The sequence below is a fragment of the Rosa chinensis genome, chromosome 2 (genome assembly GCF_002994745.2).
Source record: "Rosa chinensis cultivar Old Blush chromosome 2, RchiOBHm-V2, whole genome shotgun sequence".
Taxonomy (NCBI): domain Eukaryota; kingdom Viridiplantae; phylum Streptophyta; class Magnoliopsida; order Rosales; family Rosaceae; genus Rosa; species Rosa chinensis.
The window spans coordinates 9,664,968-9,690,897 of record NC_037089.1 but is presented as its reverse complement, the minus strand read 5'-3'; the positions used below and the strand labels follow the sequence as shown (position 1 = coordinate 9,690,897).

The 25,930-nt window shown below is 37.1% G+C and overlaps 2 protein-coding genes across 6 annotated transcripts; both read right to left on the bottom strand.

Moving 5' to 3' along the window:
* Window positions 1-75: 75 nt before the first annotated feature.
* Window positions 76-5,296, bottom strand: LOC112185904 (protein PIN-LIKES 7). Of its 5 annotated transcripts, XM_040514435.1 has the most exons (12): window positions 5,142-5,285; window positions 5,000-5,056; window positions 2,381-2,672; window positions 2,219-2,298; window positions 2,016-2,140; window positions 1,799-1,920; window positions 1,505-1,714; window positions 1,305-1,406; window positions 1,098-1,198; window positions 940-992; window positions 657-842; window positions 76-531 (listed from the first exon to the last, which is right to left on the bottom strand). In XM_040514435.1, the coding sequence occupies exons 3-12, from the start codon at window positions 2,513-2,515 to the stop codon at window positions 407-409; spliced, it is 1,239 nt and encodes a 412-aa protein (XP_040370369.1). In that variant the 5' UTR covers window positions 2,516-2,672; window positions 5,000-5,056; window positions 5,142-5,285; the 3' UTR covers window positions 76-406. The 5 variants fall into 5 exon arrangements, with proteins under 5 accessions (XP_040370369.1, XP_024180004.1, XP_024180006.1 ...); XM_024324236.2 differs by having other exon boundaries at window positions 5,000-5,296; XM_024324238.2 differs by having other exon boundaries at window positions 1,305-1,403; window positions 5,000-5,296.
* A 9,865-nt stretch (window positions 5,297-15,161) lies between these two features.
* LOC112189616 lies at window positions 15,162-17,731 on the bottom strand. Its single transcript, XM_024328957.2, has 5 exons — window positions 17,476-17,731; window positions 16,727-16,817; window positions 16,382-16,472; window positions 15,969-16,061; window positions 15,162-15,502 (listed from the first exon to the last, which is right to left on the bottom strand). Exons 1-5 carry the CDS (start codon window positions 17,534-17,536, stop codon window positions 15,365-15,367), a joined length of 474 nt encoding a protein of 157 aa, XP_024184725.1. The 5' UTR covers window positions 17,537-17,731; the 3' UTR covers window positions 15,162-15,364.
* Window positions 17,732-25,930: the final 8,199 nt, after the last annotated feature.

Below are 25,930 nucleotides of genomic sequence, written 5' to 3'. Positions count from 1 at the left end.
CTGGTCGTCGGGGGTCATGGACATGGAATCAAGTGAAAGTAGGTTTGGACAGTTGCAGGATCTGTGCACCCCTACTGATTTCAATTCCAGGAGAACAATCACTAGAAAAATATTTCACAAAGCTACATAATGTCAATGACACTTGAGAATCATTGACCTATGAAAACCAAACTGAACCCTGTTTCTCTTCATACTTTACTCCTACTGCACATCAAGTAGATAAAAGCAGGTGACCTACGGACTCTCGCAAATCACACTAAACAAAAATTTTACTTTGAAACCAATTGAATCAGAAAATGGAGAAGATATAGAAACCCAGATCCATCCTACGCTCTTGCGTGCGAATCTGTAACCAAAAATAATGCTACATGCTACTTTTGAGGAATGCTTTGCCACCCTCAACAATTCAAGACAAGATCCACATGTAGACTGTAGACCACACGGTAAGTGCTAGGGCACAGACCAAGTATGTCCACAGGAAGATGACCGAGCACTCTGCCTCGGCGACATCAAACAGCTGGGTTATGGTACCTGCATTTGCATCATGTATTCATGTAAGTACTCCAATAGTGCGTTCAGTACGCCGAATTGAACTGCATTGTTTGGTTAGGTCTAGTTCAGTAAAGTGTTAACAAATATTGCAATTGCTTGCTTACCAATGTTCATGGCAGGTGGCAATGTGAATTGAACCATCAGCACAAACTTGAACAAAGGGTCTGGTGGGAGAAACCCTAGTTGGTCTGCTCCTTTTACAATCCAAATACCAATTACTGGAAGTAGAATATATCGTGCAACGATGATTCCAAGGATGACAGGTATTTTGATTGTCGATGCTCGTAAGCCTATTTGTTCACAAGCATATAGTAGTAGTAACTCTGTTAGATCTTGAGAAAGTAGTCTAATCTTGGAAAATTTGAATATCTAATTTTGCTCCATTACCTTGGATGAGATTGCCTCCAAGAATAAGTGTGATACAAGGAATAGTTCCATTCCTGCACAGTGCATTAGCTGTTAATTAGCTTGAAAAAATGTTTGAATGAAGCAAAAATGTTAATTAGCAAAAATGCTTCAGGTGCTCTGAACCTAGAATTACTCACCCAAGTTGTGCAATTGAATCTTGGATCACTCGGAGGGGGGCGGAGTCACCAATTATCAAGCGTTTAAGCCATGGAATTGCCCCAAAGACAAATCCAATAAACTGATCATAGACATCAAATCAAGCAAACATGCAACCTATGTTTCAGTCTTAAGGCCTTCTGAAGCATTTACTAATATAATTTAGATAAAATGCTATGAAAACTCACTGCAGCTAGAGTTGGTGGTGCCAGTAACTCATGTAAAATCTGTTTAAAGAACGCTAATACTTTTCGGGGGAATGATACATCTGGTTCGTGAGGTACTATCTGCTGTTTGAGTAATCCACATAGTCCAAAGAAAAATTTGAGTTAATATTTGCACATAAGCCAGAAACTGAATCCCTAGTATGACATTAGGAGGAACTTACAGCAGGGGGGTGATCCGCAGATTTAGATGAGACTACAATAGAACCCTGCTCCTCATCTCCTCCTTTGAGAAGGTGAGTTGCTCCATCAGCATCTAAATCCTTGTTTGGCCTCTTCGCGGTCTCATTTTCTGCTTCTTGAAGCGCTATAAATTTCACAGATGAGGACTTTATCAGCTGATAAGTATAAGTCCAAATGAAGAAACCACCAAGCTGCATTACCAACCAAGTGAAAAATTGTTAGCACCAACTTCATAATTCACTGATTTACATCATGAAGTGCAAGTGATTTTTTACCGCCATGGAAAACGAGACATAGGAGAGTCCAACTGCGCTACAAACTTCATGATCGCCGAAAGGGTTCCCATCCTCATGACAAATTGCTGGCACAACTATAAGTAGAAGGTTTCCCAAGTTTGCTATATATTCAACAAGATTGAGCATAATTAGTGATTTAGTTCATGAGCAAATTACATCAGTGTGAGAGTTCTGAAAAAAATTGAGCATGAATTACCTGATGAACATGTAGCAATTACAAGGCCTTCCTGATAAGGCTTTGGTTTCAGTATCTTTACCACTAACCATCCAAGAATGGTTCCAAACAAAAATGTAAGTCCCACATTGACAATCATAAACCACCTGAAACATGAATGATTAAGGTCTCCATGAATCCGAAAAGTTCAAGAAAATGGGAAATTTCATACAAATGTAGCCTACCATGAAATGATGTCATCAAATGTGACAGTTTTGGCAACACTTGCAAACATGAGGGAGGGTGTAAACACCACAAACACTATCTGCGTTTGCAAATCAAACCTCAACAACTTTCGAGATCAAACGAAAACAAGCAGGATCATGCTTAAATTTGAAATGACATACCCTATTCAAGGATCTTCTGGCGCCTGAAGGAAGAAGATTGCAATACTCAGTAGACAGGTAAGCTCCCAACAGACTGATGATCAAAACTTGCAGAACTGGCATAGACGCCACCTCAAGCAGAGTCCAGAAACCCATCTTTTTTTCTTTTTTTTTTCGTACCTTTCGATTTCCTTCTGTTTAGTTAAGTCTGCTTCAATGTGCTAGCTTTGGAAGTGTTCAATCTCTGCTTGAGAAGCTTCAAAACCTCTTTGTAACTTTGCTAAAACAATTCCAAAGGAAAAGAAGCAGAAACCTGAGGAACAGAACAAAACCAAGGGGTTTAATCAGAAAAGTCCAAAGCAGGTTAAAATCAAAGAATTGAGCTTTAATATTTACAGGGAAAGGGCCAGAGTGTAAAAGGCCGTTGCATGTGAACTTTGGGAGGAAATAACCATGAAGATACTCAACATTTGTCAAGACTTGCTTCAGTACCACACTCCCATCATGGAGCTCTCGTCTCTATTATTGCACCAAAATATCGGACGCATCTCAAATTTGTTAGAAGTGTCAAAAACTTTGCTTCAAAACTTTTCTGGATATTTTACTCGGGTTCATGAATTTGATTGCAAATTGGTTTTTGAAACCCAATTGGAGTGGAACCAGGTTGGCCATACCATAAATGACCCTTTCCCCCTTTATATCTTTATATTCTAAATATGCAAATACAATGATCTAGAATGAACATGAAGTATAGTTGGACCCAACCAAATGATTTTTAGGCTCTAGAATTTGATTCCCTTTCAATTTCTGGTGCGCTTTTTTAAGTAAGTTGGACTAATAATTGATAGCTAACAGAAACATGATGGAGCCGAATCCTAAAGGCGTGGAAGTGGTAAGGCTATCTCCAGTAAGGGAGGGCTATATTGGGGCCAGAGCTATAATTTAGCCCTCAAAAATATTATTCTTTATTCATGAACAAGTGAACCATCTCCAGTAAAGGGAGGGCTAAATTTTAGCCCTATCAAGTATTTTATGATTTTACATTATGTTTTTTAATTTTTATGATTTTATTTTATTTTAATAATAGTTTAATTTAGACTAAAATTAATTTAGACTAATATTTTAATAACATTTTCTGATAAGTTTTTTAAGTGCCATGTGCCACTTCATTGTCATGTCATAATGCTCGGGTCTTAGTTTGTTTTATTTTTTTTATTAATGGGTGACTTGTTTTTATTTGCTTTAACTTTTATTGTGTGGCTTTTTGGTTTCAATTGTAATGAATAAAAGTGTACTTTAATTTTACTTTACTTTCACCATTTATTTCATAAATAAAATATTACATAAACTTCATTAACATGATATAAAATGAATAAATTTAAAAAAAATGCACTTGAAAGCAATTAAAAAAATGCACTTGAAATGCAATTAAAAATTTTCATAAATGAATTACTTTCACCATTATAATTATAACATGATACAAAAAAAACAATTATGAAGCCAACGGCTAGTTGTGAATATGTATAATTATACTCATTAATTGTGAGCCATTGGATTTAATTGGTTGCATAATTATGAGCCGTTGGATTTAAGTATTGCATGAAGAAGAGGAAGATTTGGCTGATTTTCCGTGGGTCCCACCAAGGGCTAAAGGGCCAACCATAGGGCTAAATATAGCTCTCTCCACCCACCTCTCCACCTCTAGCCCTTTGGACCTTCCCTTGTTGGAGTTCATTTTTTAGCAAAAAGGGCCAAAGGTTACCTATAGCCCTCCTTATTGGAGATGGCCTAAGAACACTCCACATTTTGAAGGAGTTAAAGATCAGGACCCTAAATGGGGCCAAGAAAGGTGATGTTTGGTCACAGCACCACAGGTCTAAGAAAGGGGACGGAGCCAAAGAGCTAGGCCACATACCAAAATAACAAAAACAAAACCTAATCACATAACAATTAGACTACTTCCCTTCCACAGGGATCAAGAGATGTAGCTAGTTTACTGTTGTAGAAATGTACCAATACGTTAATGTATAAAAAAAAATTCCTACCCTAAGTTATGAAATTTATTTTAAGCATATTTTTAGGTCTAAATATTAAAGTCTCCACATGAAAAATCACTTGTTCGAAGATTTACGCGCCGTTCGTGGAAGTTACGTACATCAATTCCATATCACCGAGACGTGTAATAAGTTTTCGTCATCATCCTTTCTTTTGCAGATAAGAATGAAAAAGGAAAATCAAGAAGAATGGTCGGCCAATACGCGAACTCAGATTAAACGTGGAACTGTTTATAACGCAAAGCTAGCTGTCATATCTTCCATGGCGATTGGTAATGGGAGTAAGATTATTTTCATTTTGTTTCTTTTTCTTTGAAAAAAGGACAAAAACATCGCCAAAAATTGAAGTGTGGTAGAGAGAAAGATAAGTATGCATTAAAATGTCAGAGTCAGGCGTCTGCAATTATGTATGTGTTCCTAAATTACAGAGAGACGATAACCACATCTTCATTCCTTCTTCATTATTAACCACTAATCAAGTTAAAGAATTAATAAACAACCAAGAAGTCGCATCAACGTACGAGAAAGTAAACCAGAAACATGAAGTGTATGCAGATCTGAGTTAAATATTCACGGAAGCATATACCTGGAATTGGGTGTGGAATGCCGAAGAGTTAAAGTTTCCGACACCGGCTATCATCGTCTGGTCGGAAAAAGAAATGGGAGTTAGAGAGGGGAAAGCTTTAGGAGGGAGGTGATTAAAAGGAAGAGCTAGAAAGCATGCAGACCATCCAAGACTCCTCGATCGACTCTCGATCTCTCGCGTTAATCTCTACAATCAATGGTGGCTAGCTCTTGGCTATGGTAGTACTAATATTGAAGAGCTACTTTTCTGTTTGGTTTTTTTTTTCTTCCAAATATACTAGAAAGGGTATGCCATGCATGTTACTGATTCCAAGTATTTATAGAGCTTAGCTAGACAACGTCCACATGCATAAACATCAATATGGTTCCACCTCCATAAGTTAATTAGGTTCCACGATTATTTGATGGGTTAATTAGTTGGAAGTTTGCATTTGCAGTTGACTGTAGTCATGGAAACCCCCATTTTCTTGCTTAATCAGCCAGCTGGACCTAGTTGCACACATAACTAAAAGTAAATTATTTCAAGCTATATATGCTACAATTCACACTTCACTAGCTAGAAAAGTTGACCGCAAAAGGAAACCCTAAAAGTATATAGCAATGATCAAAGAAACGGTTCATATTTTGGATCATCCTAGCTAAACTTGCAAAAAATAATTTAATTAAATAAACTTTTAATTACCATCAAGTATCATCTATTGTTTTATGACTTTATCGAGATATCGTACGTATTTCAACTACATATTTTAAATAACTATATAATTTTCAATATGTATGAATATTAGTATGGATATCAGTGAAGATTGTGGTGAAATCAGATTAATTCTAAACCAGTTCAATCAAACAAAAACGAAAGCTGATCGAAGATGGGTGCACTAGAAGTTAATCATTTATAAAGTAAACGGGCCACTTCAAGACATTATGATTAGGGTAATGCCGAACTTTTGTTGCTGCAGCTATACATCTAGCTAGCTTGATTATTACTATATATACAAAATATAGTGTTTATTTGCAAAATACCAAAAACTTTTCTGAGCCTGCATATATATTTTAGAAGAGTCCAACAACTTACAAATTCGCTATAGCTAGCTTTGAATTTCCTTGATATAATACACACAAAAAACGTACACGACAGTGAACAGACCACATGATCTGTATATGAGAATAATATTGAGGCAGGCTCGATCTGAATGACTGAATATAAATAGACAACTTCAAATTTGTCAGTGCAACTAAAAGTTTGGGTGGACCAAGATACTACCAGTAGTGATCATGATCAATATTTATACCACAACACCGTACTGTAGAGAAATAACATAAAATGAATGAAGTGTAGACATCAACCCGAATCACAGTTATCACCTGTATATATATATATCAAGAGGAAAATTTAGGTCGGACGAACATATTAGTGATAAATTTTTTTAACGGTTCATATGATATAGTATACTCGAAATAATTTTTTACAGAATTAATCTTTGAATTACATTATACAATTTGAATGGTTAGATTAGAAAATTAAAAAGTTATTATACATTAATCATAAGAGAGGGTGAATATCAAACATGTCACAGCTGTCCATAGCTTAACAGTTTCCTAACTCCGTTAAACTTTCTTAGAGGAGAAACAACAAAAAAGGCCTCTTTATTCTTGAAGATAAACGCCCAGTGCCAGAAGTAATACCAGAGTCGTCATCTACGCCGACCACCGCTCGTCGTCTTCATCATCATCTTCCAAAGACGACAAGCCGGCTACCGTCAACCGTCAACCGTCAACCCCAAGGTTGAAGAAGATAAGCCGTCTGTGCACGATTCCGTCAAGTCCAAGATAGATTAATGGACAGATTGTTATTTATGAAAAAGATTGAAAAGAAATAAGAGGTCGTCTGGAAATCAAGGGAATAAGAAAGCGATCTTCGATTTGGCGTTTCCTTCAGTCTGGGCTCTCTGTGATCTTGTAAACCCAGAAAGCAATCTTCGATGCAGTAATTGGATTCGTCGGAAATTGGGGTTTGTGTTCGATTAATTTGGCTTTTCAGTACATTTATTAGGTCGTAATTTGGCTTCGTTAAGGGCTCATCTTCTTTGCCAGGTTTGTTAATCCATCGTCATGCATGAATCCAAGTTACACTTGTCCCATTTTCCTGCAATTTTTTTACATTCAATTGTTCTGTCACTGGATTACAATTAGAGATTGGTATGATTGTTTTAGCTGGTATCTAGCTAGCTGGGTTTGAGTCACGATTATTTGGTTGTTTTTTTATCCTTTAACTAAAATAATTTAAGTTTAACAGAGTTAAGTCTCTATTTAGGGACGGGAATTTTCGGGACAGGTGGATAATGTTTATTGGAGACAGAATTTGGGGACAGCTGATTTTCTTCCGTAAATGATTGGAGAATTGGAGTCTTCCCCATAAATGACTATTTATGGTATCTGACGGCGTGTATGGTGGGCGGCAGATGCTTTGAGAACGTATGTGCTTACAGATGCATATGTATAATGTATTACTATTACACACACACTATTTGAAATTATTCTATGCACTTTTAGTGGCCCGAATTTGTGGTGGGCAAATTTTAAATCTAATTTTTTTTTAAAACAAAAATGATATTTTATAGTTAAAACGAATGAATATCACCGATAACTATAATATGACCAAATATAAATCGGGAAAAATAAAAAATAACCAATAATATGATCGAATATACACATTTTACCCAAAATACGTCGAATAAATGAAAATGAATGAATATCTTCCAACTTAAAGTTAGGAGATTGTTTGAATTTTTTTTTTTTAAATTATTTATTTTAATTCTAATTCTGAAGGCTTGAGTAGTGTTTTATCAACTTTCACATAGACAAAAAATAAAATGCATTGATTATGTTTGTTGTCGGTGGGCGTTGGTGACCACTGAATTATTTGCACGCCAATGAAATGTACGTTTGAGTGATATTACATCGTGATCAATGTGAGTTACATGGTTCTTTATTCTTTAACCTACAACACAATAATATTGGGCGGACCACCGTTGATTTAATTGGCATCCTATCAAATTATGAGCTGGTTGGCATGCATTTGGCAAAGGCTTGAACTCATGTACATGCCTCCACCAAGTTCGTAAACGTAATTGGCTTGATATATATCCGCGTTCAACTTTGACCAATTTAACACCAAAAATTTTCATTACTCTAGCTTGTAAAAATAAAATACTAGCCTCTTTTTTTTTTTTTTTTTTTTTTTTTTTTTTTTTTTCTGACTTTGTCAAGAGAAACCAAAAAGCTTCCTAAACCCAAAATAAACTCCTTCGGCGCATGTGAAATGCTCCAACTGTGCATTGCAGTAGGAGAGAAAAGTGAGGGTTGTGGGATCATTTTTTAATCTAAAAATTTATTTTGTAATTATCATATTTACCCTTGTGATTTAATTTATTCTTAAAGTTTTTTAATTTTTCAAGATTAAACCTGTCAAAAAATTTTATTTTGGTTAACAAAACATCTTTTGTGAATAATAATATAGATAAATAAATAACCTCTTTTTACGTAATCAACTATCATACAAGAGTTTGAGCCTTGGTTTTGATTACGGTAGAACAACAATTAATGGCGTTGTATATACGAGAAAACAATGCTTCTGTACATTAATATTGCATGTACATTGATATGTATATGTATATGATTTAAATATGTCGGTGCTATTCACACACCTATTTTCTCTATTCACACACTTTCTCTATTTTTCTATTACTTTAATTCAATTCTTTTTTACAAATTACCCTAACTATCCTACCTTGCAATTCCGATTCTTTTTCTTTTTCTATTTGGCAAGTCAATCATGAATCAAACATCAATACATCATTATACTATAAATCAATTTTTTTAAATCTATAAATGAAGGAAAAATAATATGTTCATTAAGTGGAATGACCTTTATTAGAATATGAAGCTGCTTCCAGGTAATTACGTTCATCTAACTGAATCTAAATTGCAAAGTTTGTCCTAACCCTTGCATAATACATTCTTATTATTTATGGGTGAGTATTCTAACAATACAGTTATCTAAAAAACATTGTATTAAGAGTTCATATCATTAATTATGCGTGTATCTTTCTAGCCCCTCAGGCTAGTCTCATCAAACAATTGATTTTGAACTATACTCTAATTTTTTATTATTATTATTATTTTGGTACCTACAAATTTCTCAAAGTTGCAGACTGCGTTTGAAAATGGTTTATTACCAATCTATAAGAGATGAGAAACTCTAGTACGCTAGGTGCAATATTGAAACTCGAGACAACAAGGGAGTAAAGCATGTGTCTTACCCCTCCTACCTGTATGAGGACAAATTTTACAATTTTGATTCAGTTGGATGAATCTAATTACCTTGGAAGCATATTTCTGGTCTAATAATAGAGGTTATTCCACTTAATGAACGTATTATTTTTCCTTTATTTATAGGTAAAGGAAAATTGATTTTTTTTTTTTAACCGGTTTATAACCCAGCCTAACTGGGAGGCTCAGCCCCACGCCCAGAATTATTATTAATAATAGATGGATAATTGTACAGCGAGGGGGACATATTACCTAAACCTCGAGTACTAGTACAAGTATCCTCATTGAGAACATCCTGAATAATCACAGGTGTCTCATCTAACCAATAATCATCTAAGTAATCAACACTAGCAAGATGGGCCAATCTATGTGTTTCCCACCATTTGCTTCACGATAAATAGAGCAGAGTGATGAAGAAAGAATTGAACACAAATAAGCTTTACAATCCTCTACAATACATCCTACCTTAGATAAATCTTCTGTGTCTCTATCAAGTGCATCAATCACCATGGTACAGTCTGTTTCAATGTCCACGTTATCCATATCTTGGTGAATGAGAAGTAGGAGTCCCGCTCTCATAGCTTCAAATTCCATATGAATAGCAGATCGAACATGGGAAAAGGGACGAGCAATGGCAGCTACGCACACACCATTCTCATCTCTAATGATTGCCCCAATTCCGCCTTTACCAGTCTCACTAAAGAAAGCACCATTAGTGTAGGCCTCATCATTTAGCCCTTCGATCCTAAGCCCGCCCTAAACCCGCCGGGCCAGTAGGGCCGAAGCCCGACCAGGCCCTTACATTAGGGCGGCCAGCCCTACCCTTTCTCAAATAGGGTAGGGTAAGGGTCATGTAAATGAAGCCCGGCCCCACCCTACTGCCCGGCCCAATTGAGCCCGTAAAGGCCAAGCCCAGCCCGACCCGACCCGACCCTAAAAGCCCTACCCGGCCCTACCCTAAAATTTATATATTATTTTTATTATTTTCTATTACATAGGCTTTGTTTTCTTTAACTATTATTTTCCTTAATTGTTACACAACAATTATATTGATAGATTTAGAGAGATAGTTAATTGAATATAACCACCTTAACTAAATTAATAAATGTTATAAGTTAATTTCTATGTGTATGTGTGTGTGTGTGTATTAAATATGATCAACAAAAAACAATGAGTCTTGTATTTACCTATATAATCATTTAGCCACATTTTGAGGAAAAAATACAATGTATTTTTTTTTTTTAGTTATACAAAATAAGGCCCTTTTCGGCCCATTTCGGCCCTATTCGGAAGGCCGGCCCTAGCGAATCGGGCTTTTCGGGCCGGTAAGGGTTAACATATTTAAGCCCCGGCCCCTTACCCGACCCTAAATTTTGTTGACTTTGACTAGGCCCGGCCCAACCTGACCCTAAGCCCTAAAATTAAGGGTAGGGCCGGCCCTAGCCCAGCCCATGATGACCCCTACATCAGTGTTTAACTTGAGTCTCCCCCCTCGGGGGCAGCTTCCATTTTGTTCTCTGCCTATTTATTGCATAATGATGTTTGATTCATGATTGACTTGCCAAATAGAAAAAAGAAAAAAGAAAAAAGAAAAAGAATCGGAATTGCAAGGTAGAGTAGTTAGTGTAATTTGTAAAAAAGAATTGAATTAAAGTAATATAAAAAATAGAGGAGGTGTGTAAATAGAGAAAATAGGTGTTTGAATAGCACCATCATTATGCATTATTTATATGTTATTCCTCGAAGAATTAACTCGATGACTTAGAGATATTTTTTGCAGATTTGGATCTCTTTCTCAACACACCATCATTAAGTATCGCGTTCTTTCTTAATATTCCGCATGAGTTATTGACAAGCACATTGCTCACACGATTAATTGGCCTAGTGACATAAGTCTTTTATTCGTAAATATATAAAAGAGGTCTTGATTGAGTTCGTCTACTAATCTTATATGAAAAAAAATAATAATAATAATAATTAAAAGGACAAGCACATTATTTCCATAGTTCCATGTGTTTCACATCTCGTGGGGATTCAGAGTTGGCTGAGCTTGGACCGACCTATACATTATTAGATGAATAGATCGATGATAGGTCGTCCAAGTTGAAGTTGAATGGACTCCACCCTAATAATCTCCTCCAAGAATTGATATGGGCTCCTATTATGTTTATTAAGTTCACTGCTCTATATTTTTCAGGATGGTTATTCTTTATTTTCATTTTCTTGATGCTATAATTTTAAACTGACCAACAAGCTGGAATCGATGCAGGAAATTGTAGTTTGTGCACGAAATCCAGTTACATTTAAAAAAAAAAAAAAACAAGAATTATTGCACTTTTAGATTTTTGTTCGGAACCAATAGCATCATTTTTGGTTCGAAATAAAGCGCATGTGGTTCATATATTTTTAAAGTTTGTCTAGTTATGATTTTAGTATATACTTTATACAAGGCACCTCTTTGTGACTAGTTGGCAACATTATTTGACTTCCCCTCTTTTGTCAAACTCAGTTCAAGTTGGCGAGTTGTATCAATCATTTTGTATTCAAGTTGAAGAGAAAAACATCGTCTTTGGCGGAATTAGATAATCTGAATAATGTGGTTAACTAAGTAATTAAAGTATAGCCACTTAGCCAGCTCTTACTTACGTGCTTAAACTTTATATTATGCTGCTTTCATTGTCGTTGTTAGTTCATTTTGTTTGATTTAATTGAGCGGATCGACATATTAGAGTTGTGATCATTCTGGTTTCCTCATCCTTCATTACCGTGCAGATTCGGGTTTTGGAGTCGAGCTTATGATGACGATGCGTTGCAGACTTTGATTTATCTCATGCATATTCTTAATATTTATTCTTTATTTCCTTGCTGTTTTGATCCCAGAATGTTAATTACTAAAGAATGATGAGGAAGAATTTCTCTTAGGTTAAACGATAAAGATCGATCTGGAAACCACTCCAGCCGCCAGTTCTTCAGTTTGCTTGTGAAAATGTAATTCCCTCATCAATTTTATTTTGTGTTTGGGGATGAAAATAAGATTTTATATTCATGTAACTATTGAGACCATTTTATTATGATACACCGGTGTATGACATTATCGTGTTTTGTATTGGAAGTTCGGCTTAATCAGCCAATCAGCATCTAATATTTGAAAAACCTAAGATGCACCATATTAAAGGGTATAGTAGAATTTCGGGTATTTAGTTAGTTGGAGCCTTTCAGACCCAAAAAAAAAAAAAAAAATTAAGGGGACTTCTGATGTTCTCTACGGGTGTTCATCGACCACCCAAGTACCTCCACATCTGATTTAAATCCCAACCCAACTATTAAATAGACGCAAAAGCCAAAAGGGCTCCTCTCAGTCTCTTACAACAATGGGAAGCTTCCTGTTGATACAAACAAGTAACAAGTCGATGATGAATAGATAATTGATGTTGAAGCAAATAAGTATTCCAGAAACTGCCATAACGTTACTGAAGCTGCTGTCTTTTATATATTCAACCATGTTTTTTTTTTTTTTTTGATCTAGATCACATGATTTCTCAAAGGCTTTCTAGACCCAGAGACTAATCCGTGCCTGGAGATCATGTCAGACCCTGGCCACCAAGAATATATTGATATTTAACTCCAATAAGCATGGACGGTATTTGAACCCTAATTTAGGAGTTTCACATTTAGAGGCTCTTATCAACTCGGCCATCTGTGGTAGTTATTCAAAAGATTCAAATTTGTTCACCACATCACTAAATGTGGTGATATCACCATTTTATGAAAATTTACCACGTCGTATAGATTTTAACCATGATTAACTATAATAAAAAATCTCATTAATTAAATATTTTATTACTTGTTTAATAAAACATAAAAGCCTCTTTCAGGGCTTCACTCCTTCTGCAATTCTCTCCCTGTTTCTTCTAAATTGCCATCACTATCTCTCTCACCCACCATCACCACCACCACCACCACCACCACAACCACTCGATCCCAGGTCCCCAACTACTTATCTGGCTCCTGAGACAATGAAGAGGACGATATTTTTTGCTTTGGTGAGGCTGAGAGACGTTTCTGTCTGGACATCGTCAGCGTCGAAGCTTTTCGCCACAGGAGATTGTGGTGGCAGAGATGAATTATTCCACCAAAATAAATTCCACTCTAGGTCTATTTCACTATCTGATGGTAGAGTACCAATGACTTTGATGAATTATTCACCACATTCAAATCTCAAATCTGGGTTTGGTGGGATTATATATGCAAAATGAGTTTGCCTTATAGTGAAGAAGGTAGGGAGAAACGGACTGCAATTGAAATTGGAATTGGGTCATTTTGGTATTCGATCAATCCTAGATTTGCAAAATTTACAAGGGAATCATACAAAACTGAGTTTGCAATGTTTCTCTGTCTGGGTTTGATGGGGAGGAAGAGAGAGTTTTCTTCTTTTAATTCTCTTTCTTCATTAATTATTAATATAATTAAATAATTAATATTAATCTTAAAGACTTAACCATGATTAAACTATTGGACACTTGGTGAGCGTTTGTGGAGTGGTGGTATCACCATTTTTGATAATGTGGTGAGCAAATTCAAATCCTTATTAAACCATGTTTATAAACAAGGTAAACAAACAAGAAGAAGATTTTAAATATTATTCTCGGTGGTAAACACGTGTAACAAGTCCAACTAAAACTCTGTAGACACTATCGAAAGATACATGCTACAGTTTAATATGTCAATCTGCTACGATCTACGATACATCGGTGGGATATATGACATTACTGTGTTTGGGGTTTATATTCATGTATCTAATGAGACCATGCTAGGTTCTATGATGCACCGATGTATGACATTACCGTGTTTTGTATCGAAAGATCGCCTTAAACAGCGAATCAGAACAAAAGATACACTGGTACTTGAACAGTTGAACGTATGATAGAATTTCCGGTATTTAGTTGGTCGTGAAAATGCAAAAAATAAAGAATGGCCTTTCGAGCCTTTCAGACCCAAAAAATAAAGGGTAAAATCTTCATATAGTACCCGAACTATCACGAAATGCACTTTTTGTTACCTACAAATTATCAGGGAGTCCAGTGGTACCTGTACTATCCCTCCGTTAGCCCTTATAGTACCTCCGTCCATTATTCCGTTAAAAATGCCTATGTGGCGGTCATGTGACACTCGTGTGAGTAAAATAGTAAAGGTAAAGTAGTCTTTTCATTCATAATTAGAATTATAGAATTTAATATATTGAATATCTATAATTAAAAAAATATTTTGACACATAAAAAAAAGATAAATAATACCCAATTTATTTTTCACTATTATCGGGACAGTTGGGTCAATTAATTTAAGTACTTTTATTTTTGTTTAGTTATTTTTATTATATGAAAATTTAATATATACTAATTTAGAGATTACTTTTTTCTAGCACAATTAATAGGTTTAATCAATAGAGATGGTAGGTAAATCTAGATATTCACTAAATTCAATTCTAGGTCTTTCTTTTAACCTAGCTAGTCTAATTTATTTTAATTTAGTTTAAAAAAAATTTGTAAAAGAAATATGAAAAATAGGTGTTTTACGATTTTACCCATACTTTAATGGAATATTTGACGGAAGTACTAAAATGGCTAACGGAGGATAATACAGGTACCATTAGACTCCCTAAAAATTTGTAGGTACCAAAAAATGCATTTCGTGATAGTTCAGGTACCATATAAAGATTTTACCCAAAAATAAAAGGAGACTTTTGATGTTCTTTTGGGTTGTTCATTGACGAACCAAATACCTCCTTTTTACATAACGCCCAACCCAACAATTTAAAGCCCAACCCAACAATTAAATAGAAGCAAAAGGACTCCTTTTTACATAAAGCAAATAAATATTCCAGAAACAGTTACGGTTTTCAAATTACAGAAGCTGCTGTCTTTTATGTATTCAACCATGCTTATAAACAAGGTAAACAAATGAGAAGAAGATTTTAAACATTATTTCTCGATGCCAAACACATGTAACAAGTTCAACAAAAAACTCTGCAGATACTATATCATATGGAAGCTTCAATTTCATCTGAAGATACTGCAACCCCATTTGGGGGGGCATCATCTGCATGCAGCTGAGCAGAAACATCATCTATGGCAGAATTTAGCTGTGAAATCTTCTCGGCCAGTATTTTGCGGGTTTTCTGTAGTCAGTCACAAAACACAAAACCAAAAAACATATACGTTCAGATCCAAAATAAGAACTAACTGAGCAAACAACATAATCCAAAAAGTTATATTGGGCTGGTCAACAATATTTTTAACCTTAAAAGTTCAAAACTTAAAACAAGAACGAAATATAGTCAGACTAAGAAGCAATAAGCCGCATATATGCAATAGAATTCAAGCCGGACCTTCCTGTCCAAAGAAAACATAGATACTTCCTCTTTATCGCCATTGGCTTTGTATCCTGGTAGTACTTAATCTCCCTAAAGGGTTTGGGATTCAACCAATTAAGAATATGTTCTTCTGGCATTTGGAATCACACTGATTCCACAAAAAAAGAGAAAAAGAATCTTTCTCCCTCCTATAAATCTAGACCTGCATAATCCTCATGGACCTCACCTTTCTCATCACCAAAGCTAAATGCAGGAACAAATAAATTCTCACCTCAAGAGCTTTTTCTTCATCATATATGAATTTTGGCAGCTTCTTCATCAACTCTTTTCTATCTGATCCAGCTACTGCAAGTGCCTTGCTTATCTGGATTAGAGATTATTTGTCAGTCAAGTACATGTTTTTGAGTCACTCTACATGTTGACTCCTCTTTTGATGAGCTATGTAGCACTATAGTCCATAAGCCCACATCAAACGCCCCTCTTTTCAAATAAACTACAATGTCATATGTGAGTTAACCAGATAACTGCATAACTTTACCTAAACTACAGAAGGTAATCTTGGGAAGGGGGAGGGGGGCAAGAAACTATGTCCTCATTGCACAAGAATCAGAGTGCGTGACTACAGTAACATGCTAAAATCAAGTAATATGTGATGCATTGATACTGAATGACAAATCATCATACCTGAGGTGCATACACGCAGCCTAATGCTCCAACAATTATGCCCCCCAACACAAATCCACCAACGAAGATGCCTGCAGTACTTTTTTCACTACTGTACATGCAAAAAGAAAAAGAAGTGGGGAGAAGTAATTGAAGTTGATTAAATTGGTATCCATGAAAAGTTATACTCAAAACAGCAGAATTAGCTGACAGGAAATACATTCAAAAGTGCACTAATAGCTGAGTATAGCCTATGAGATATATGTGCACACCATAAAAGGTTACACTGATAACCAGTGTGCACATATATCTCATAGTTACTGCTATACTATCTCCTAAGCAACTGATAGAAATGTATACTCATACCCTGCTCGCACAACAAGTGGCCTTTTGTTTGATGTAAGCTTACTGGGCGTAACATTTAAAATACAATGGTTCACTGGCTTCGAAGAAGAACCTAGCATCAAACATTCGGCAAACAATCAACAAAAAAATGGAATATTTGAAATCCAATGTAATTTAGCAAACTGCATAAACGATCAGGACCACAAAAGCGGGAGACGTAGACACTGCCTACCATGTAATCATGCATTACTGGACCAAAGCTGAAAGAGCATCAAACTCAGAGAACCCAACTAACATCCTGAGAAAGTAAGTTGAAGTGGCCTAGTGAAAGTGATAAATGCAGAAGCTAACACATACCAGCTGATTAACTCTATGCACTTATAGCTCAAAAGTTTACTTTTTGCAACTGTTACTTGACAAATAATCTACTCTGATGATACCCTTTATTGATTCTTTCAGATTTTCCCAAGAAAAAAATGTTCAACTGCTTAGATGAAGTAAAGAAGCATCTATAGGCATTGAAGATGGTACTAAACCCCAGAACACTCGTCACAGACATCATAGTATTACAGAAACGGGCAATTCTTGCATTTCAGTTTTACAATCTTTCAGTAAAGAAGCCTAATTTACTGGATCAAAAACGATGTCAAATCTAGAATTGATCCTAATGCATATAACAATCTTAAAAAAAAAAAAACAAAACTTTGATTGAAATTAATCAAATCATACATGAAAAATAAAAGGGGTAAGAGGGGGATGAAATGGATTACCAGTCAAGAAGTGGGTCTTGTGATTCTGAAGTGAAACGAAGGAGCTCGAAAGAGCACTCATGGTTTGTCAAACACTTCAATACAGAAACACAGCAAGAGAGAGAGAGAGAAAGAGTGTTTTGGTTTAGAGAGAGAAAGAGAGAGTGTTGAGGAAAATGGTATTCGACCACCCACCGAAAACAAACCAACTTTGGTATCGTCGAACCAACTATGGCCTTGTTCTTAGCTTCAATCAAGATCAGACAAATTTCCAACCCCAGAGAAATAAAATGGCAGGAGGCTCACATTTTGGGCTTTTAGCGCCTTTTATCTTGGGCTGACTTTAGAATAGCTATTTCGGCCCACGGGTCTGGCCCTACCGTGCACATCCACTCGGCCCAAGTGATTAAATTCAATTTTTTCTTGCACATTTATTGGGCCACCTTTCTGCTATATGTTTTTAAAAATCAAAGTTCGGGTTGGACTACTTCTAACTGCTCCAAAAAACCCGGACTGCTCTTGGGTCTAGGGTTTGCATCTTTTCTGCCTGTCTGGCGGCGCTCGAGGTCGGTGGGGGTCTCCTCGCCGTGGATGAGCCGCTACCGGACGAGTGTTTAAAGGCTACTTGCTCGGGAGCTCTGCAAGAGGGGTGTTGGCTCAAGGTTTGGCTGATGGTTTAGACGGCGAGTTCCGAACGACGTCTTGGACTCGGAGAGCGTCTTTACACTGTAGGTCGCCCTTCATCAACGATGGAGGGGTAGCTAGACGGTGGATCTGCATTGAATCGGGCATCGTGGGAAGCTAGTCCTGGCTTGGGCACTACGTTGCCATGGCGGCGCGGCTTGCAGCGATGTGACGAAGTGTTTGCGGCGCGGGTTGCGGAGTTGGGATGCAGCGATAAGGGCGAAGCTGCACCGGATCCGTGTGCAGTCAGGGAGCTGAGCTGAAAGTTGGGCTTGGGTCAAGCCATCCTTGTCGGGCCTCGTGGGTCACTCCTCTCTAGGCTGCCTTTGGGCTTCTAAGGTGGGCTGGAGTGTTTGCCCTAAGCCCATCCCTATGTTTTTAGTTTTGTCTAAATACAATAAATTTCTTATATTAGGAAATTAAGTACCGATGTGCACTCTAAGTATCTCTAGCGCCTCTGGAGTAGTACCAATGGAGGGTCTCCGCTACCTCTACGTATTTGAATGCATAATGAGTAAGACTATTTTTACGTACTACTTGTGTGTATTACCACTATCTTCTTGTCTGTCTATGACCTTAACTGACAGCATAAATGTATGTAATGGCCTATTCTGACTTGTGATGGATATACAATTTCCCTGATTCAAAAAAAAGAAAAAAAAAAAATTATTGGCCACATTTTAAATGGGACACCATTTTTTTTTCTCTTAAAAAATAATAATAATAAAGAAGACGGTCCCCAAGATCATGATTTGCAATTTTCTACTTTATACTGTGGACTATAGCATATGATTTTTGGCCAAAATCAGATATTCTTATTTGCTCACCGAAATTTTTCCACCTCAAATAATGTGATTTCTAAAGAACTTCTCATATTGACAAAACTCAAAAGTCAAGATACAAATGTTTTTAAATATTTTTTTAAAGTCATAAAAAAAAAATTTGTTTGAGGTAGACAAAGATAGGGTTTAGGGTAGACAGAGATATCAGACCAAAAAAAAAAAGGAAAAAAAAGAGGTAGACAAAGATACAAAACTTTTGAATTTTCTCGGTTTAATTATTTATTTATCTCACTCAACACGTCTTTGATGTCATCAAGCACCTTTCTAGTAAAACAAAACTTATACCCAGATTCTTGAAACTATTAATTAGTACAAAACTCTTGCTTTGTTATGTTGAAAGTTGAAACGACCAACTAATAAGAACCTAGATGTGGACAAATTGGAGGAATTAATCCATAGATTTTGACGAAGTATTGATCTGGAAAAAACAACACTAAAAAGCAGGAAGGCACCGAGGCAGTGTTATTAGTCAACCAAGTCCAAAATGACCAATCCACATTTTGTTCTTGAATGTTTTACGGTTTCAATTATAATTAACACGTCAACTAAGTCCAATTCATACATGCATGACCCTTTCAATTAGAAAGGAATTTTTCCAAACTCAGATCTTGAATTGTAGTTGATGATGAGAGATGATTAACATGACGTGACTGATGAATTGGATCTGGATGGGGCGACTACTAGTCCACGTCTAGGTTGCTTGTGAATCTTTGATTTGGTCCTGAAATGTATACAATATATATTTGTAAATTTTGGTTAAATGTAATTATCTAGGGGCATCATTATTTCTTATATTCCTCCCATTTCCGAACCATTTGATCACGTTTTATGTTATTTTTTTGTTAGGGTCAAGTGGTTCTATTATATTCTTTTTAGGGCAGATAGACGCCTCATGCAAAAATATTTAACAAATAGTTTATATATCCTACTCTTCTATTTTATCTCTAAAAAAAAATAAACAAATCTATTTCTAATCATGTTACCAATAAGTAATAATCTGAGCAAGCCGCTCTCGAGTTAGGGTTACTTTCTTGGCTAAGGAAGCAAATTTTGACATCTATGGATCTGGATGTTCTTAGCTGGAATTCCAGAGGTATCTGCAATGATGTTACAACTCGGGCGCTCAAGGATTTGTGCTCTTAGAATCGTCCACAATTAGTCTTTTTATGTGAGACAAAGATTAGCAGAATTGAAGATTTTGGAAAGCTCCGTCTGGCCTTAGGGTTTGCACATGCGGAGGAGGTGTTGAGTTCAGGACAGGTGGGGGGCCTGGGGCTCTTTTGGAATGATGATTTGAAGCTTCAGATAGGAACCAAATCAGCGCAACATATTAATGCGGTGGTGGTGGGTGAAGCTGGACTCTCGTCTTGGAGACTGACTGGTTTTTACGGACATGCAAGAACTGGGGATATGGATCGTTCTTGGCGGCTTCTCCGTGACCTAGCTGACTTGGATTCCCTTCCATGGATGGTGATTGGGTATTTCAATGAGATTTTGAATAGTGGGGAGAAGATTGTAGGTCCCATCCGGCCGGAGATACAGATGCGGGGTTTCCGGGAGGTGTTAGGTTATTGTGATATTTTGGATGTAGGTTTTTAGGGGGTGATGGCTACTTGGTGGAATTCTGATACCTTGTTGCGCCTGGACAGGGCTGTCTACACTCCCTCTTAGATCTATATCTTTCATCATGCTAGGCTTCTTCATTTGGCGCCTTCGGATTCTGATCACGTTCCCCTCTTGCTAAGGGCGAGTTCGGTCCCTCTGTCGACTAGACCTAAGTGTCATCACTTCAAGTTTGAAGTGTTTTGGCTACAACACGAGGATTGCGACAGAGTGGTGAAGGAGGCTTGGGGAACGGATGTGGAAGGTACTCCCATGTATTGTGTAACCAAGAAGATCATGCACACTAGAATTCAATTGAATAAATGGCAGAAGGAGGTGTTCAGGGGCCGGCAATTACAAATGATTGGTATTTGTTCTAGATTGGAGGAGTTATTGAATGTGTTCCCATCGGAGAGGGTGCAAACTAAAAAAAAAAAAGAAAAAAAAAAAAAAAAGTTGATGGACAAACTCCAGAATTTACTATTCCAAGAGGAGATGTTTTGGGAGCAACGTGCTAAAGTTACATGGTTGAAAAAAGGGGATCGGAATACTGGTTTCTTTCATCTAAAAACAGAAAATAGGAAGCGAAAGAACACCTTACTAGGGCTGTACGATGTGCATGGGGTTTGGCATGAGGATGACACGGGTATTGAGACCATAGTGACTGATTACTTTACTGAAATGTTTCGAGCCTCTGAAGTTGACGTTGAAGCAATGGATGTGACTCTGGCGGCCATTAATCCTTGTGTTACTGAGGTGATGAATGCTCAGCTTTGTGCGCCCTACACTATGGAGGAAGTGCGGTTTGCTCTTTTTCAGATGTATCCCACCAAATCCCCGGGTCTGGATGGGATACCTCCACTATTTTTCCAACATTACTGGGATCTTGTTGGTGAGGATATTTTTGTTGTTGTCCATAGTTTTTTACAGACGGGTCAGTTGCTGAAGAAAATAAATTACATCCATATTTGTCTAATTCCAAAGGTAAGTAATCCAGAGAATATGACAGACTTGAGACCAATAGCGCTTTGTAATGTCATCTACAAGATTTGTTCAAAGGTTATTCCTAACAGACTGAAAGTTATTTTACCTGAAGTGATTTCTCCTTTCCAAAGTGCTTTTGTCCCTAGTAGATTCATTACGGACAATATCCTAGTGGCCAATGAGATAGCCCATTTCGTACACAACAAGCGAGAAGGGAATGACGGTTATTTTGCTTTGAAATTAGACTTAAGTAAGGCATATGATAGAATGGAGTGGAGTTTTCTGGAGAAAGTTATGATTCGTTTGGGTTTTGCCAGGAGTTGGATATCGATGGTGATGCAGTGTGTGAATACAGTTAGGTATTCCTTTTTGGTGAGGGGGAGACCACCGGGATATGTCATTCCTAGCCATGGACTGAGACAAGGGGACCCTCGGTCACCTTATCTTTTTCTTATTGGAATTGAGGGTTTTTCTGCATTACTCCAACAGAGAATGATCACAGGTTTCTTACAGGGTATTGAGGTATGTTCTAATGCACCTTTGGTGAACCATTTATTGTTTGCGGACGATAGTATGCTCTATGCCCAGCCTTCGGTGGAATCTTGTTCTGTCATACAGGAAGTTTTGGATATTTATGGGAAAGCGTATGGACAAGTTGTAAATTTTGCTAAGAGCTTGTTGGTTTTTAGCAAAAATGTGCATGTCGATCTACAGAATGCTATTTCCGGTTTGTTGGGGGTGGAGGTTGTGGATTCTCATGCAAAATATTTAGGTCTTCCTACTTACGTAGGGAGGAAGAAAACAACTACTTTTCAGTATATTAAAGAGAGACTGTCTAAGAAACTTACGGCTTGGCAAGGTAAATTATTGAGTAGGGCCGGGAAGGATATTTTGATCAGGGTGGTGGCTCAGGCACTACCTACTTATGCTATAAGTGTTTTTCAGCTTACCAAGAGTTTTTGTGATGATCTGGAACAACAATGTGCAAGGTTTTGGTGGGGAAGCACTCTAGATGCACGAAAGATCCATTGGAAGAATTGGAATGTTCTCTGTAATCCGCGAGAGGATGGCGGGTTGGGCTTCCGTAGTTTATCCAATTTTAATTTGGCAATGCTTGCAAAACAAGCATGGAGAATTTTGAAGAATCCTTCTTCTCTTATTGCGCGTATATATAAGGCGAGATACTTTCCGAGTCAGTCCTTTTGGGAAGCTTTGCCACATGCCTCTCCTTCCTACTCGTGGAGAAGCATCTTCTCTACTAGAGAATTTCTGCAAGAAAATTGTTATTGGCAGGTTCGTAATGGGAAGGAGTTAGACATCTTCTCAGATAATTGGGTGGTAGCTCTACCTCTTGGGAGACCTACATACTTGGGTGCAGCGGGAGAAGTGAGAAAGGTGAGTGAGCTCATGCTGGCAGTAGGATGGTGGAATGTTCCCTTGTTAAATGAGATTTTTTTCGGAGGAGGAAGCGGAAGTGATTGCTGCGATTCCATTGAGTCGACGGGATGTGCAGGATCGTTTGTGTTGGAAACTCTCGAAGGATGGTCGGTTCTTGATACGCTTTGAGCAAGCGCATAATTTAACCCTGAAATGTCATCGTTAGTATATAGTAAATAGGGATCGTTCTATTCCGGGGATTGAGGGTACACCTGTAATTGCAAAAACAAATTAATAAAAGTAAAAAGTATTATTTACAAAAATAAAACAAAGAATAAAAATATAAACAAATGAATACAAAAGGGGGTTTTAGGATTATTAAATTAAAAACTAAAATAAATAAAATAAAGAAAATGTAAAAACATATATACAAGGGTGGAATGAGAGAACAAAGATCAAAACCGAAACTATGATCAAATTCGATTAAACCCTAATATTGTTCATCTAAGTCATGAGAAATGAGTTGATCATGTGAAATATTCGAAAGCAAATAATTTCCCATTTTTTACTTTTCAGTGCTAATTAACCTAAGTGAAAGCACAAAGATTAATCCTATCAAACATGTAATCAAGCCCTAGAAAGCTAGTCAATCATGACATGTTTAACGCATAAAACACATAGAAAGGCTATCAACTCAAGTGTGCAACTTAGTACGAAAAAGTCCACCTAATTGCAATTCTTTTTAATTAAATTCGGTTTTTGTCCAAAACCTTTACTACTTCGATTCAAGTTACACAAAACAAAAAGTTGATTTCATGTTCTTAAATCTAGCACCATTCATATCAAAACCCTAAGTGTTTCGAACCACCTAAGATTAAAATACAAAAGATATCTATAAAGCAAATTTAATTAAACAAACTCACATAAGCAACTCTCGAATTACAATATAAGAGTCGAAATTCTCATTTAATCATAAAAATTCCAAAAATAATAATTTTGTTCAATCATGAATGTCAACTAAAACAAAACCAACGAAATTCAAAGCAAAGGTTACAAAGTAGAGGTCGAATTACACCGTGGATGGAAGATGAGGATGGATGATTTTCGTTGTGATCCTTGAAGCTTGAAAGCAAGTCTTCAATGGTGGATGGTGGAGGAAAAGGTCACGGCTTCTTCTTCTCTTGCTTCGGCCTTGCTTGAACTCCGTGGCTTGCTTTAGAGGATGGAGAGAATTTTCTGAATGAAGAGGTGTTTGTTGTGTGATCGTGTGTGATGGTCTATTGGTGTTGCTCCTATTTATAGGAGGATGGCAACTTAGTCTCCAAGTCTTCAAGATTGATCCACACAGCATTAGCCAATCAGAGAACGCCACGTCAGCTCTGTTGAGTCATCCAGCCAATCAAAAGCCTCCAATTTAACACCTTGATTTAGGGAGATTATTTTTGAATTAATTGCATGATTATTTTCTGATTTATCTCCTCAAATAACTATCCAATCATGCCACACAGCTTCGACCAATCACAGAATGCCATGTCAACTCTGCCATGTCACTCAACCAATCAAAAAGCTCCAAAATCAATCCCTAATATTTTGTTGCTGATTTTCCCAAGATTTTATCTGATTTTTCTCTTAATTTTCGGCCAAAATACTCTTGAGTGAAAATATGAATGAATCTAGACTTGTTTTGGACCTTTTCTCCCTTAAATCTCTCCATGGCATCATTATCCTTGATCATCGCTTGATTTTTGACATTAACTCCATGATTTTCACATTGTCTCCATGATTTCCCATGCAAAAATCAGATTTAATCTCCCACGTCATCATGTGGTCTCCTAATGCCTTCAGGTTTCCTAGCCTCATCAGGATTCCTGCGTTGACTGGGATTCCTAGTCGGACCAGGAAAACTCCATTTCTTCATGTCAGCTCATTTCTTCTCCATTTATTCCAATGTACCTAGAAAATAAAAATTATATTAAAATTTATTTATTTAAGGAAATAACTAAGTAAAATATGAGGAAATAATTATTAAAATGTCGCATTAAAATGCTCCTATCAGTTCTCTGTCAAGACCGCATATCGATCTCTTTTTGTGCATTATTCTAGCTATAACCCATTACGACTTCCAGTTAGGGCGAGGTTTTGGAAGAAGCTTTGGAGAGTGGTCATCCCAAACAAAGCTAAAATACATATATGGAGAGTGCATTTGGATATTCTTCCTTCTTTGGGTAGTTTGGTGTTAAAGAGGGTGGTGTTGGACTCGCATAGATGTGTGTTATGCGAGACACAAGATGAAACAACTCTACATTTGTGTTGGGACTGTGTTTTTACTCAAGTCGTGCTCCACAAGAATGCTGTGCTTCGTCAGGTTTGTTATAACCCCAGTAATATGGTTGATGATGTTATTACTTGGTTGGCTCAGTGCGTACAACAGCTGTCATTAACTCAGTTGGGAGAACTCATTTTCTCCTTATGGGGGATTTGGAAGGAGAGAAACGATCGGGTCTGGAATCAAAAGTAGAGGACCGCTGGGGACGTAAGCGTGGGTATTGTGTCCAGATTGCAAGAATTTAGGTTCCACAATATGCTGCCTCTCAAACCCCGAAGCAAGCCTAGGGTGGTGTGGAGAGCTCCACCGGTGGGTCTGGTCAAAATAAATGTCGATGGTGCTTTTCATCATGCTACTCAGAATGGTGGGCTGGGTTTTGTGTTTAGGGATGAGCATGGGATTATGTTGGGGGGCGGTGCTAGTAAACTGACTAGTTTAATATCGCCGGAGCACGCAGAGATTTTGGCGTGTAAAGTTGCATTAGAGTTTGCATAGGAGCATGATTTTGGTCCTACAATATTGGAGACTGATGCCTTGGAGGTCCAACGACAACTCTCTTTGGAGGAATCTGCTAACACCTCCTTGCTTGGTAGGCTTTATGATGATGTCATGGCCCTGGGAGCAACACAGGGTCTTCTTCATGTCAGTCATGTGGGTAGAC